The 15713-nt window shown below is 40.0% G+C and overlaps 1 protein-coding gene across 1 annotated transcript in view; it reads left to right on the top strand.

Annotated features, from left to right (window-relative positions):
• The first annotated feature begins 376 nt into the window (after positions 1 to 376).
• The window catches only part of EAPP (E2F associated phosphoprotein), a 192234-nt gene continuing 176897 nt past the window's right edge, over positions 377 to 15713 (top strand). Inside the window, exons 1-4 of the mRNA XM_054577934.1 lie at positions 377 to 517; positions 5838 to 6019; positions 7535 to 7630; positions 9072 to 9189. Of these exons, the coding sequence (XP_054433909.1) occupies positions 444 to 517; positions 5838 to 6019; positions 7535 to 7630; positions 9072 to 9189 (470 nt within the window). The 5' untranslated portion in view covers positions 377 to 443. The remainder of the gene's footprint in view (positions 518 to 5837; positions 6020 to 7534; positions 7631 to 9071; positions 9190 to 15713) is intronic.

The raw sequence follows: 15713 nt of genomic DNA, 5'->3' as shown, positions 1-15713 counted from the left end.
ATGAAGGCCAGGCATCCGCGTGGTGAAAAGAAACTACAACGGCTTGAGGCTAGGAGGTTGAAGGGATGGTCGGGAGCCAGCCTCTGAGAACCTACAAGCTGCAAGTCCCTCGGCATCTAGATTTCTGCTTCTTACGTCACAAAATGAGACACTAAACGTGGATTGTTCAGATCTGAGACCGTCACTTAAGAGGGTACCGATTATTACATCCAGTAATAAGGTAGCTGTTTTACGGGAAGCAAAAGCGGCGGCGACGGGTGGCTAAATACAGCTCCCTTCGCGCCCCCACCCCCCCTCGCTGGGACGCTCTGCGCAGGCGTGCAGGGGGCGGGGCGCGGAAGTGCGAGCGGAAGAGAGGCCGTAACGCTTTAGGGGAGGGACCAGCGGAAGAAATAGATACTGGGAGGACGCCTGTGGACGGCGTCTGAGGTTCGGGGGCAGTCATGAACCGGCTCCAAGACGACTATGACCCTTACGCAGTTGAAGAGCCAAGCGATGAGGAGCCGGCTTTGAGCAGGTGGGCCCCTGCGCGCCCCTGGCCCCGGCTTCGGGCCGCGGCCTGGCCTCAGCCTTCTCCCTTCGCTGTGCCCGCCGGGCCTGCGCGGACCCTCGGTCCTGCGGTTCTGGCGCCCGTTGGGCCCCGCTGTCGCCGGTGGGACGCCGAGGGCAGTCCGGGTGAGGTCTCGCAGCCACGGGGGAGGCGGGCCTCACACCGACGCGGGGAAGGGGGCTGTTCTGGAATCACACGCGAGTCTTCCAAAGCTGTGCGATCGAATCCAGCCTCTGCAGCTTACTAGCACTGTGACCCCAGGCAAGTCACTTATCCTCGGTTTCTCGTCTCTCAGGAGGAAATATAATAACTAGCATAAGTAAGTTGTACGACTCAAGGGACTTAATGTGAAGTGTCCATCTAGAAGATGAATATGCCATAAACCGAAATAAGGGAATATTTAACAGACTTTTTTTGAGCACCATTTTTATGCTTGCGCTGGGCTACAGAGATCAGTCATAAGATTTTTGCCTTCTTCAGGCTTACAGAATAGTAGGGGCAATAAGATACATACCTCAGAAGATATATATCTTGGAAATAAGTATGTATCTCCGGAGTATTGTAGAAAATGATGACCTTAGATAGGCACAGATGAAGTTCTGTGGGAATTCCCAAAAGGAAGGGCTTAATGCTACCTGAGAGAAACTTGCAGTTATTTTGGCAAGAGATTTCCAGGCACATTTAGCCATTTTTAAAGCTGTCAGCAGATCCTACTTATAAACTTTAAAACACTTTGTCCGACTGAGCTTTCTGTAAAGCCGCCCTACCTTCAATCACAGTATTTCCTCGCAGTATCCTAGGCATCAGCTTGCCGAGAAGATTTCTATTCGGGGGAGTGAACATGGATTCCAAGATTCCCTGTGAAAAGGAGTTTCAGTTAATGGGTCAGGTTTGGGAAAGGTGTATGTAGGTTTCGATTAGTAATTCAGTTTGATTGGACTGTAAGAATGTATCCTGGACTTGATTTGTTTTGCCATTACTATCACCATATTCACTTGTGTTATTTAATCTTTTTCATTGTCAGTTTACATTTTTGTAGTTAAATATCTTTTTTTAAAAATTTTTTAAAAAGCTTCATGTATTTATTTTTAGAGTGAGGAGAAGGTAGGGAGAAAGAGAAGGAGAGAAACCCCAATGTGTCAGAGAAACATCCACCGATTTCCTGTTGCATGCGCCCCAACCAGGGACCAGGCCTGCAGCCTAAGCATGCATCCTGCCTGGGAATCGAACTGGCCCCCTTTGGCTTTGCTGGCTGATGCCCAATCAACTCAGTGATGCCAGTTAGGACTGTAGTTAAATATCTTAAAGAAAGCTTTATAATCCTGTGAAGTTGTCAGTAGTAATGAAAAATAAATACTATGAAAACAAAACAATGCTTGAAGACAGCATTGTCTTGCCAAGGCTCTGAATCCAATGCTTGTTGTTTTAAAGAGGGAGATTGGTGTTAGAGAGGTAAGGGATGTCTTTTAGGATTTGATTTTACCCCACTTACAAGCTAACATTTTATAGCCCGATACTGTTTTATGGAAACTGGTAGATCTGAGACTCCCAGGTTACAGAAAACTGACACCACAGCAGGCAGCAGGAGCATTATGTTTGTTTTGATCGCTCTTCCCAACTTATACAGAGGTTATGCGGAGAGAGACCCAGATGGATGCTACACATTGAATGGGTTAGCATGGTGTCTGAGGACCACTTGAGCTTGGAGGATCCACCTCCTTTGCAGCAGACAGTAGATAAGCCTGCTCTTTATCTTGGAAAGGGACATTACCTCATCCATCAAAGTTTTTTACTGCAAACACAACCCTGAGAAATGGCCTAAGAGTGTTGAGAGCCTTCCACTCTTGGCATACTCAACAAGAATATGCAGGGCCCATGATATATTTCCTTGCCCAGCAATGCTAAATGCTGAGACTCTTTAGAAATAATCACAAAAACTGAAGAAAATTTGCAAAAAGAATAATTCTCTTGCCTTGTGATTTAATGTGTTTGTTTTTTAATTAATTTTTTTATGTTGATTGACATGCAGTTTTAAGAAATAATACAGAGAGCCTTGACTGGTGTGGCTCAGTGGATTGAGTACCGCCCTGCGAACCAAATGGTTGCAGGTTCGATTCCCAGTCAGGGCATGTGCCTGGGTTGTGGGCCAGGTCCCCAGTCAGGGATGAGTGAGAGGCAACTGATGGATGTATCTCTCATACATCGCTATTTCTCTCCTGCCTTATCTTCCTCCCTTCCCTTCTCTCTAAAAATAAGTAAATAAAATCTTAAAGAAAAAACAAAAAACAGATTGTGTCCCCTTTACTCAGTTTACTCCATGGTTAACATATTGGAAAAACTAGTACGATAATGGATATTGACATTAATACAGTCAAGTTACAGAATGTTTTCATCCACACAAGGATCCCTCATATTCCCCACTTTTTGCCCCAATGCTGTACTTAACCTCTGGTGACCACTAGTCTATTCTCCATTTCTATAATTTTGTCATTTTCAAAAAATAGGTAAGTGGAATCCTGTAGTATGTTGGGAATGATGCAGGCAGGGCTTCTGGATCTGAGGGTCACTGTCCAGGGGCCAGCTGAGGAGGGAACGGGGCTCTGATTCCTGCAGAGCCTTTCCCGGGGTTGTCATGGATGGGGGAATAAACACGAGTCATCGCAAACACTTCTGTCTGCCAGGAGAGGGGGCATGGCTCTTCCCTCTAGTGGAGAAGGCCCCAAGCCCCTTTTTCCAAAGGCTTTTATTGAAAAAGTTATCAATGGGGCCAGGCAAAAGGAATGTGCAGGTGAACTCATTACATCAGTATATTAATGTTTACAGAGAATAGATGATGTTTTGGAAAAAAAAACAAATGGCAGGAACACACTGATTTACATGGGTCCGAGAGGAGACTAGTAAACATGAGACTGTAGTAAACATAAGAGCGCCAAAGCGTTTAGGGTTAGGGTCTGTGAATAACGTACATTTCCTTCCCAGCATGAGCTGGCTATCATAGCTTTTGAGGGAAAAACAGCATGCTTTAAAGAATTTACTTCTAGGCCTGATTTCCCTTGGAAAGGGATCCAGTTTAGGGCTGTCTCCAGATCCAGATCCAGTTTACGGCTGTCTCCAGTATTGTTTCAAGCCTGAGTCAGGTGGGGAGAGGGAACCGCCAACAGACAAGGAGACTTCTTTCAGATAGAATGAGGACCCTGACCATGTCAAAGCCGAGCTGAAGGGTGCGGGTCTTTTTGCCCTTTTTCCTTGTCCCCCAAGTTTTTGTCCTGATGCCCATTTCAGCTGTGTCTGGCTTAGGTTGTCCCTTCCATTGAGGGATCTTACCCGTCATTGACTACCAGCCACCTCAGGGCCAAGCAGGGTGGTGTGATCTCCTCATCTCCTCAGTGGCCTGTTTTCCCAAGGCCGCCTTGATTAGGTCCGGCCTTGGAGCCCTTTCTACAGTTCCTGAAACCAGACAGGGCTTTTTCCAACATCATGTAACCTTTTGGGATTGGCTTTTTTCACTCAGCGTAGTTCTCTGGAGATACACCCCCATTGTTGTAGTTATCAGTAGTTCATTTCTTTATTTCTGAGTGATATTTTGCATTTAACCATTCACTCATTGAAGGATACCTGGTTGTTTCCATGTTTGACTATTGAGAATAAAACTGCTGTAAACATTCATGTATACGTTTTTGTGTGCATATAAATTTTTATTTCTCTGGGGTAAATGCCCAGGAGTTCATTTGCTGGGTTGTATGGTAATTACATGTTTAATTTTATTTTAAGAAACTGCCAAGCTGTTTTTCATAGTACCATTTTACATTCCCACTATCAATGGCTTCAGTGTTATTGAATGGGCCATCATCTATTCTGCTACTCTTTAAAATAATCTCCTATATCCCACACTTTAGAAACACTGAAATGTAGAACAGATCAGAGAGTTTCTCAACCTCTACCGCATTGACATGTCAGATAATTCTCTGTTGAGGGGGGCTGTCCTGTGCATTGTAGGCTATAGGTACCAATAGCTCCTCCTCCAGCCATCAGTTGTCACAATAAAAATGTCTCTAGGTATAATAAATATTCCCTGTGGGGCAAAATTGCCCCAAGTTGAAGACCACTGAGGTAGTTCAAGGTTGAAAGGATAAGTTGCAACCAGACTGTGGAAAACTCTTTTGAATGCTGTGCTCCAAGGTTTGGGCATGGACAGTTTCTTTCAGAGCAGGGTAGTGGTGTGATGAGATTTCTTTAGGAATAACATTCTGGCAGCAGAGTTAAGGATGGAATGAAAAAGATGAGTTTAGAGGCCTGGAGATCCTTAGAATATGGTGTAAATTTAAGAGGACCCGAGTAAATATAGTGATAATGAAGAAAGAGGGAGTATTCTGGTCAGGATGAAGAATGTCAGATGGGAAATATCTTGGGAGTAGAAGCCTCTATCGTTAGCAAAATTGATTACTGTGAATTGGATTTTCTGATTTCCCTTCTGCTGGGGGCTCAAAAACATTTTTCTAGAAGACGAAAATAGGCAGAAACCGGGAATAGCCTGTAACTATTCATCAGACCATGAGTAACTGAGCATTACATATGAACTATTGATTGTATTAAAAATATCTTAGGCATTTCAGATATTCCTGATGATATTTGGCATAATTTTGTTACACTGCTATGGATAAGGAAACCCAGGCATAGCAGGCCGAGTAAATTGGCAGAAACTGCTCTGGAGAATTTGGAATATAATTTAGCTTTTTTATAGTTCTCTGTAGCACTGTGTCTTTTAAATTGTAATGCTTAATTACTGTCTGTTAACATTTTATGTGGATATATTAGTGATGTATTAGTTACATGTTTTTAGATTTCATATAAGTGTCCAGAGTTTTAAAAAACTCCCAGTTCTGTGGAGTAAACTTGTCATTGCTGATGGAATTATGAATTGGCGCAATACTTCTGGAAAGCAATGTGGTAATTTAAGAAGTCAGAAAGATGTTTGTATCTAATTTTAGACATTCAGTCAGTCTGAAGAAATAAAAAATTTACATAATACAGAGATGTTCATTGTAGTGTTTAATATCAAAGAGCTTGAAATGTACAGCATTTACAAGAAGAAATGTTATGCAGATATTAAAAAATACATTTGGAAATATGCAGAAATGGTTGGTCTAAGTGAGAATAGCTCTGTAATATACCAGATAAATCTAATACAACCTTATAAAACTTAAAATTGTTGGGCAGTGAGATGAAGGGGGTTGTTATTTTAATTTTTTAATATACATATTCTCTTTATGCTTTATATATATATTAGTTCTGAAGATGAAGTGGATGTGCTTTTACATGGAACCCCTGACCAAAAACGAAAACTCATCAGAGAATGTCTTACTGGAGAAAGTGAATCATCTAGCGAAGATGAATTTGAAAAAGAAATGGAAGCTGAATTAAATTCTACTATGAAAACAATGGAGGATAAATTATCCTCCCTGGATACAGGTAAACTAAGTTCCATATGGGCAAGAACTGTATTGGTGTTCTTTTGTGTCCCCAGCACTTTCAGTAGGTACTCAACAGATATTTATTGAGGGAATGAATAAATGTGTTGGGCAACTTGAGCATAGTTTTCTTTGATGACTAGTGAAGAAATTTCCTATGTTGTTTGAGATTATTTAGTAGAAGTGGGTTTTCATTATTTACTTACATGATTTCCTTTTGTAATTTTTACCCCAGGAATAAAAAAAAAAAAGACAGGCTTATAGAAGTATTTTTAGGGTTATGTAGCACTGATATGGCAAGTTGAATGATATCTCTGCACAAATTCCTGCCTTGTTTTAGTCAGTAATGAAACATATTTCATTTTGATACTTGGTCTTTATGTAAAATGTACCTGACTCAGAAACTGGTTTGTGATAGTAGGACTCCTCAACATTGGTTTCCATGTTGATACGCTGTGTATTAATTGTTAAGAATCAAGCCATATATGATAATAATAAAAGCAGAAGTGGATTTTTTAAAAAAGGTTTTATTTATTTTATTTTTTAGACAGAGGGGAAGGGAGGGAGGAAGAGGGAGAGGAACATCAATGTGTGAGACAAGCATTGATCAGTTGCCTCTTGTATGCCCCGAAGTGGGGACCTGGCCCACAACCCAGGCACGTACCCTGACCAGGAATTTAACTGGTGACCTTTTGGTTCATAATGTGATGCTTAACCCACTGAGCCATGCCAACCGGGGTGCAAAAGTGGGTTTTCATTAAGAGGAGAAATGAGGGATGCAGACATATAATGACATAAGTATAGGTAATATCCTGGCATTAGGCACAAATGAGTCTTTGAGTCATTCCCCTGCCTCTCTGTAGAGCTCTTACCCTCATTCCCTTAAAGTCCCTTTAAAACAAGATGTTTATTCCATGTTCTCCAGAGTATATGGCATGGCTGAAAGGTAGAGATATGTATGCTGGTAACCTGAAAATATAGGTATTTTATTTAATTATATTTGTGGGAAGGGAGGGAAAAATCACCTCATGATTTGGAACATTTTTATTTTTTTAAATCCTCACTTGACATTTTTTCATTGCCGTTTTTAGAGAGAGAGGAAGGAACAGAGGATGGGAAAGAGAGAACATTGATGCAAGAGAGAAGCATCCATCGTTGCCTCTTGTATGTGCCTGGACAGGAGATCATATGCTCCTAGGCTGGGGATTGAACTTGCAACCTAGGCATGTGCCCTGACCGGGAATTGAACCTGTAACCTTTTGGTTAAAGGACAATGCTCCATCCAACTGGGCCATACCAGCCAGGGCATGATTTGGAACATTTAATTAAAGAGGGGCAGTTCTTTGTAATTGCACAGGGCACTGATCCAGTAAGTTACTGATGTGAAAGTATTTTTCCATCCAAATGAGATTGGGAATAAGTTGATTACTTAGCGGTGATGGAAGAATATATGGAGATTTTTTTCTTGTCAATTATGTATAGTTTAGTCTGTGAACTTCCCTTATGGTTTGAACAGGGTCTTCCTCAGGAAATGGGAAAGCTGGAACAGCTCTGACAAAGTACTATGATGATATATATTTTGATTCTGATTCTGAGGATGAAGACAAAGCAGGTATGTAAAATGTTTACCAGGTTTAGCAGTTATATTTTATGAAAAAAAATTTACCTAGGAGTTATTTCGTATTAAGATTTCCTTCTGTTTGATTTTTTTAAAAAGAAATTGCAGTCTGTTGATATGAAAACAAAAGTAGAAGCAATGAGTAAGAACAGATGTTTATACAAATATTGAATTACAGTGTTGTACACCTGTAATATATATGACCTTGTATACCAGTTTTACTATAAGAAAAAAAAAGAACAGAGGGGAACGCATGCATGTGAGGACATGGGACCAACAATGGCACTGCATAGGCACGACCGGAGAGAGGGAGAGTATGTTCCCCCTCAGTATCTCCCTCCTCTGGGCACTTGATCCCCCTGTTCCTTAGAGTCCTTTGTGCAGCAGCATTTGCTTTCACACCTGCAAATAGTTTCTATATTTTTACCCCCTTGCAGAATTTTGCCTTGTTTTTTAAGAAAAATAAGCCCCTCTATTCTTTGGAATTGATTTAATACAAAATTTGAGCAAAATTGAACATATTGACAAAACCTGAAACTAATTTAATTATATCAGTAATTACACTGGAATACACAAATAACAAATTTATATGGTAAAGAATTTTTTATTTTATAAATTATTAAATATTGACCTGTTCATTTTAAAAGTCTAGTATATGAGGATGACCATAGGTTGTGGTTTTCTTTTTAAAGATTTTATTTATTTATTTTTAGAGGGAGGGGAAGGGAGGGAGAAAGAGAGGGAGAGAAACATCAGTTGGTTGCCTCTTACACTCTCCCAAGAGGGGACCTGGCCTGCAACCCAGGCATGTACCCTGACCAGAAATTGAACCCGTTGGTTTGCTGGACAGCGTTCAACCTACTGAGCCAAGCTTGTCAGGGTGATGACCATAGTTTTTTTTTTCATTCAGTTTTGAAATACTTTCTTCTGATTTCAGCAGCATTTTATATATGGGAACTTGTGGAGAATTTAGATGTCAAAAGTAATTTTTCTTTTTTTAAAGATTTTATTTATTTTTAGACAGAGGGGAAGGAAAGGAGAAAGGGAGAGAAAAATTAGTGTGTGGTTGCTTCTCATGCGCCCCCTACTGGGGAACCTGGCCTGCAACCCAGGCATGTTCCCTGACTGGGAATCGAACCTGCAACCCATTGGTACGCGGGCCGGTGCTGAATCCACTGAGCCACACCAGCTAGGGCTAAACTCTTAATGATACCACTTTTCAGTGAAAAATAGTTTTGCCATTTCGGTCATCTTCATTTTAATGCCATGTTAATTGGACAAGAATGGTACTTGGAGGAATAGCTAAAAAAGTTTTAAAGGAAAATATAAATAGAAAAAGTATATAGCTTAGGAAATTGGATTCTTCATTCTGTATTAAAAAAGTGAGAATTTCAGATGTGATACTTAGCCATATCTTTAACATTTTTAAAATTAGGACAGGTGACCAAGAAAAAAAAGAAGAAACAACGCAGGATTCCAACAAATGATGAATTATTATATGATCCTGAAAAAGATAACAGAGATCAGGCCTGGGTTGATGCACAGAGAAGAGGGTAAGAATTTAAATTTAATATTTAGAATCTTTAGAGAAAACGATTAAAAGATAATTTTCACTACATTTACATTTTGAATGTGTGTAAGTTTATACAGACATAAAGAAGTTTGAGGAAAAACTACTGAATATTTTGAAAATAAAGCAAATTTCATTCAGACAGTTAATCTTCTAAAAACTTTTTAAAAATAATTTTATTTTTAGAGAGAAGGGAAGAGAGGGAGATACAGAGGGAGAGAAGCATAAATGAGTGGTTGCTTATCACGCACCCCCTTCTGGGGACCTGGCCTGCAACCCGGCACATGCCTTGACTGGGAATCAAACTATGGACCCTTTGGTTCGCAGGACGGTGCTCAATCCACTGAGCCACACCAGCCAGGGCTAAAAACTTTCTTGAGTTCAAACTCTTGTAGTCAGTCTCTTCATTCAAGAACCAAAGCTGAATTTAAAAAAATAGATACAATTTAAAACTAGTTGGAGATTAAGAGTTAATGTGAAGGAAGAGTGGATGTTGTTTTACATCTGAATTGTTTTTTTTAGTTGTTTATGAATTGGATTTTTAAAAAAGTCATGTTTATTCTATTACAATTGTCTCAGTATTTTGCCTTTTGCCCTCTTCCACCCATCCCCTCGCACCCTGCTCCGCTCCCACAGTCAATTCCCACACTGTCCATATCCATGAGTCATTCATACATGTTCTTTGTCTAGTCTCTTTCCCCATCTTTCCACCATTGTCCTCCTTCCCCATCCCCTCTGGTCACTTTAACCCTGCTCCATGTTTCCATGCTGTGGTTTATTTTGTTTGTTAGTTTATTTTGTTGAATAGGTTCCACTTATAGGTGAGATCATGTGGTATTTGTCTTTCACTGACTGGATTATTTCACTTGGCATAATATTCTTCGATTCCATCCATGTTGTCGCAAAAGGTAGGAGTTCTCCTCTTCTCTTCTCTTCTCTTCTCTTCTCTTCTCTTCTCTTCTCTTCTCTTCTCTTCTCTTCAATGCAGATTTCATTTATTTATTTATTTATTTTAAATGTCAAAATCCATTATAAAATATTAAAAACTTTAAATCCATTATAAAGCCTCAGCAATTAAAACAGCATGACACCAGCACAGAAATAATCAAGTAGATCAATGAAATAAAATGAGCATTCTAGAAACAAATGTATATATCTGTCTAAAAATGTAATATATGATTAAACTGATATTTCAAATCAATGGGAAAAATAAGGCATATTCAACAAATAAAGTGCATGGATCACTATTACTGGAAATAAAACAGATATAGAGCCCTATTTCACGCATTATAAAAAAAATAGATGAGTTAAAAATCAATATGTAGAATCTAAGGAGTTTTAGGAGAAAATACAAAATAATCTTTTTCTTGCCCTGAAGTAAAATATTCAGACCAGAAGCTATAAAGTGAAATATTGACAATATGACTATATTAAACATTTAAGACTAGACAGTAATATACATATAAAAAAAGTTAAAGGACAAGTAATAGAATAGGAAGGTATTTGCAACACATCTAACAAAGGGTTAATAGTTTTTTTTTAGGGAAAAAATTCTACAAACATTTAATCAAAAAATGAATAAAGAATACCAAAAAGTCACTTAAAACTTTTTAAAAATAACAGATATAGGCAAGAAATATACAAAAACAGGTGTAGTTTCAACAAATAATAAAGTAACAAAATAACACATCATTGTCACAATCAGATTAATATGTATTAAAAATATAGGTAATACCAAGTATTGGTGACTGTGAAAGGAACTGGGTCCTCATAGACTATTTTTCTTCATCTTAAAGCAGTCCCTTTAGCATATTTTGCAGTGCTGGTTTGGTGGAGGTGTATTTTTGTAGCTGTCTTTTGTCTGGGAAACTCCTTATTTCTCCTTCTCTTTTAATTGAGAGCATTGGTGGGGAGAGCAGTCTTGGTTGCAGGCCTTAGCTTTTCATGACTTGGAATATTTCTTGCCAGTCCCTTCTTGCTTGCAGTGTTTCTGTTGAGAAGTCAGCTGGGAGCTGCAGCGGGCTCCCTTATATGTTACTACCGGTTTCTCCCTTGCTGCCTATAGGATTCTCTGTTTGTCTTTGATATTTGCTGTTTTAATTATGATGTGTCTTGGAGTTGGCCTCATTGGGTTCCTCTTGAATGGGACCCTCTGTGCTTCCTGGACTTGTGTGATTTCTTCTCTCCTCAAATTAGGGAAGTTTTCCATCATCACCTTTTCAAACAGGTTCTCTATCCCTCCCTCCTCTTTCTTTCTGGTATCTCTATTAAACAGATATTATTATGTTTCAGGTTGTCTTGCATTTCCCTAAATGCCTCTTCATTCTTTTTGAGTCTTTTTTCATTTTCTTGCTCTTTCTAGGAGCTTTTTTCTACCTTATCTTCCAGCTCGCTGATTTGATCCTCTGCTTCATTGAACCTGCTTTTGATTCCTTCTACTGTATTCTTCAACTCAGAAATTGTATTCTTCATTTCCTCTTGTCCCTTATTGATAGTTTCTTTGTCCTTTTTCCTGCTGATATAGTTTGCAGTAAGTTCTTCATAGTTTCCCTGTAGTTTTTTGTAATTCTCTCTGAGCTCACTGAGCTCATTGGGCTTCCTTAGAACTGTTGTTTGGAACTCAATATCTGATAGTTTACTTGCTTCTATTTCATTTAGTTCTCTTTCTGGGATTCCTCCTTTCCCTTTGCCTGGGGGTATTTCTTTGTCTTCCCATTCTTTGTGAGACTCTTCTTTTTTGCTTCTGCTTCTTAAATTGATCAATTGATTTCCTGACTTTGTGGTGTGAACTTCTATGGTAGGAGACCACTGTTTTTTTCTTTCTGGGTCTGCCTCTGATGATGTCAGCTTTTGACCTGTCTGACCTTCGGCAGTCTTTTCAAGACTTCCAGGAATCTATTGTTTGTGGCTGTCTCCTTCAGTTGTTAATGTAGTTGCTCTACAGTCAGCAGTCAGGCTTAGGCACCATAGGGTGGGGCAGAGTCCCTCCTGGGGGCGGGGTTATTGGGTCCTCTCTCGCTGCTGCCACTCAGGGAAGTGTTCTGCCTGAGCCAGATGGCTGCTGCCATGATGGGGGATGAGTCAGCACTGGGATCCTGTCAGCTATTCATTCTCTCCGTTCTCTCCAACAAACCCTCCTTCTCCAGTTTCTCCTCAGGCGTCTCTAGCCCAGTCTGCCTCCGCCTTTGCCGGAGACCAGGGTAAGTGGATGCAAATAAAAATTTATGTGTCGACCCTTTAAATGGCTCTTTGAGTCTCCAGCCGCCCGTCTCTGGCAGAGAGCAACTCTGACGCTTTTCACAGCTGATTGTTATCTGTGTACTTTTTGGGCTCTGGTGCTGTAGGCTGCAGATCCCTGCTTTTCGTTTAGACCCCACTCTTCTCAGGGGGATTCAACTGGCTGTTTCAATATCCTCTGGCGCTGCTGCCTTCTCAAATCTCTACCGCACTCCTTACCAGTTAGGTTGTGCTAATGGGGATTCTTCTGTTTGAGGTTATAAGGCTCCTCTTTCAGTATTGTTCAGTTGTTTTTTCAAGGTGATTTCTCCAATTTAGTTGTGGAGATCAGTGTGACTTCCATTCACTCCTCTGCCATCTTGATTCCTTTTATATTATTAAAAATTGAGGTGAAATTCACATGTAAAACTAGCCATTTAAATGTGAACAATTCAGTGCCAATTAGTATATTCTGTTTAATTTCAAACATTTTCATCATCCCAAGAGGAAACTCCATACTCATTTTCAGATTTGATTTTATAAAGGCTGGTAAGTCATAAAAGTAAAAACTAGGCAACTTGCTGCTGTTAACACAATGCTTCCTTAACTTGGCTCTGCTTCAAAGTCTCTTGGAAAGAATGTAATGCAAACCCTTGAGAAGTACTCTAGGAGGTTTTGGTTCAGGTAAAGTTGGATCCAGGAATCTATATTTTTCAAGTCCAGATGTATTTTTATGTTGTGTGGGTGTTTATATACCACCTTTCAGACTTTATTCTCCCACTTTGTCCTTTTTTCCTCTGTTTCACCCATGCGCCACTTCATCCACCTGCTTTTTGCATTTATTTAATTAACATTTTTTGATTACCCACAGTGTGAAATGAACGTTTTAAATGCTATGAGAGATATTGAGATAGTCAAGGAGTTTACAGTCTATCCCCTGATTCTGGTGACAGAATTTGTCAGTGAACAGAGATGGAATATATTTTCATTGTTATATAATTTTGAGACGAAATAACTCTTTATTGACTTATTCACATTCCTGCATTAAGCAGTATTTGCCTTCTAAGACTGCAGAAACCACCTTCAAAAAGTGAATTTCCTGCATTGGAAGCACCATGAGGGCAGTGATCTTGTTCAATGTTTGTATCCAAAATGTCTTGCACATTGTTAAATTGGTACTCAGTAAATATCTACTGAATGAAAAAGTTACTTTCTTGAGGTTTGGGTTTTGAAATTGGCTAAATGTTCAAGAATAAAATAGGGGGTAGGTGGAAGAGGGTATAAAGGTGATAAATGGTAATTGAGAAAAATACAATAAAAAAGAAAATATATACATGTTTTCAGTATTTTCCCCCATAAACATTTAAAAAGTTTATGAAGTTTTTTTTTTAAGATTTTATTTTATTTTTCGAGAGAAGGGAAGGGAGGGAGAAAGGGAGAAAGGGAGGGAGAAACAGGAAAGTGTGATTGCTTCTCGTGTGCCCCCTACTGGGGACCTGGCCTGCAACCCAGGCATGTGCCTGACTGGGAATCAAACCAGCAACCCTTTGGTTCACAGGCTGGTGCTCAGTCCATTGAGCCACACCAGCCAGGGCTAAAAAGTTTAGGAAGTTAATGCCAAAAGATTTGCTTTAAAATTTTTTTATTGCCCCGGATGATTGTGGCTCAGTGGATTGAGCCCCCGCCTGCAAACCGAAAGGTCACCAGTTTGATTCCCTTCAGGGTACGTGTCTGGGTTGCAGGCTTGGTCCCCATCTGGGGGTGAACAAGAGACAAACAATTGATGTTTCTCCCACACATCAATGTTTCTCTCCTTCTCTCCCCTAAAAATAAATAAATGAAACATTTATAAAACCTAAATAAATTTTTTAAAGGTTTTATTTATTTTCAGAGAGAGGAGAAGAGAGGGAGAAAGAGAGAAAGAGAAACATCAGTGTGTGGTTGCATCTCGTGCCCCCTCAACTGGGGACCTGGCCTGCAATCCAGGCATGTGCCCTACACTGGGAATCAAACCCCAGCGAGCCCCTGGTTCACAGGCTGGCACTCAGTCTACTGAGCCACACCAGCCAGAGCTAAAAAATTTCTTTTTTTCTTTCTTGATTTTAGAGAGAGAAACATTTATTTGTTGTCTCACTTATTGATGCATTCATTGGTTTATTCTTTTCTTAAAAAAATATTTATTTATTTTTAGAGAGGGGGGAAGGGAAAGAGAAAGAGAGGGAGAGAAACATCAGTGTGTGGTTGCTTCTTGTGCATCCCCCACTGGGGGGCCTGGCCTGTAATCCAGGCATATGCCCTAGACTGCGAATCGAACTGGCGACCCTTTGGTTCGCAGGCCAGCACTCAGTGCACAGAGCCACACTGGGCTGGGCCTTCTTTTTTTTTTTTTTTAAGATTTTATTTATTTATTTTTAGAGAGAGAGGAAGGGAAGGAGAAAGAGGGAGAGAAACATTAGTGTGTGGTTACCTCCCGTGCGCCGCCTTACTGGGGGCTTAGCCTGCAGCTCAGGCATGTGCCCTGACTGGGAATTAAACCTGCTATCCTTTGTTTTGCATGCTGGCACGCAATCCACTGAGCCATACCAGGAAGGGCCATTGGTTGATTCTTGTATGTGTCTCAACTGGTGATCAAACCCACAACCTTGGCATATCGGGATGACGCTCTAAGCAACTGAGCTACTTGCCTCTTGTTCTCATTTTAGTTTATCATAAGCCCCTTTTAAGAATGTATGCTTTTAGCCGTGGATGGATTGAGCACTGGCCCGTGAACTGAAAGGTTGTGGGTTAGATTCCTGGTCAGGGCACATTCCTGGATGAAGGTCCAGGTCCTCACTTGGGGGCATGTGAGAGGCAGCAGATCAGTGTATCTCTTATACATTGATGTTTCTCTCCCTCTCTTTCTCCCTCTCTTCCCCTCTCTCTAAAGTAAAGAAAATCTTTAAAAATATATATATATATATACTTTTATACTTTAGTGCCTTCATATGTAGATCCATGCTTTATTCTTTCAATCAGCACATATTTACTGAGCACTTACTACTAGCCAGATAATGTTCTTGACTCTTGAAATACAACAGGGAACAAGAGACAAAAATCCTTAGGCAATTAGAGCTTACTTGCTGTCTTTTTAAAATGTAGCTTTACTGTGTTTTCTTTTTAATTAATAGACTTTATTTTTTAGAATAGTTTTAGATTTACAGAAAAATTGAGATGATAATATAGAGAATTTCCATATACCCACCCAATGATGATAACAACAACACACACACAGCCTCCCCTATTATTAACATC

The sequence above is a fragment of the Pteronotus mesoamericanus genome, unplaced genomic scaffold (assembly GCF_021234165.1).
Source record: "Pteronotus mesoamericanus isolate MK-2021 breed Mesoamerican mustached bat unplaced genomic scaffold, CSHL_Meso_final contig_46, whole genome shotgun sequence".
Lineage (NCBI taxonomy): Eukaryota > Metazoa > Chordata > Mammalia > Chiroptera > Mormoopidae > Pteronotus > Pteronotus mesoamericanus.
The sequence above is the reverse complement of the archived record's forward strand: the minus strand, read 5'-3'. Positions and strand labels throughout refer to the sequence as shown.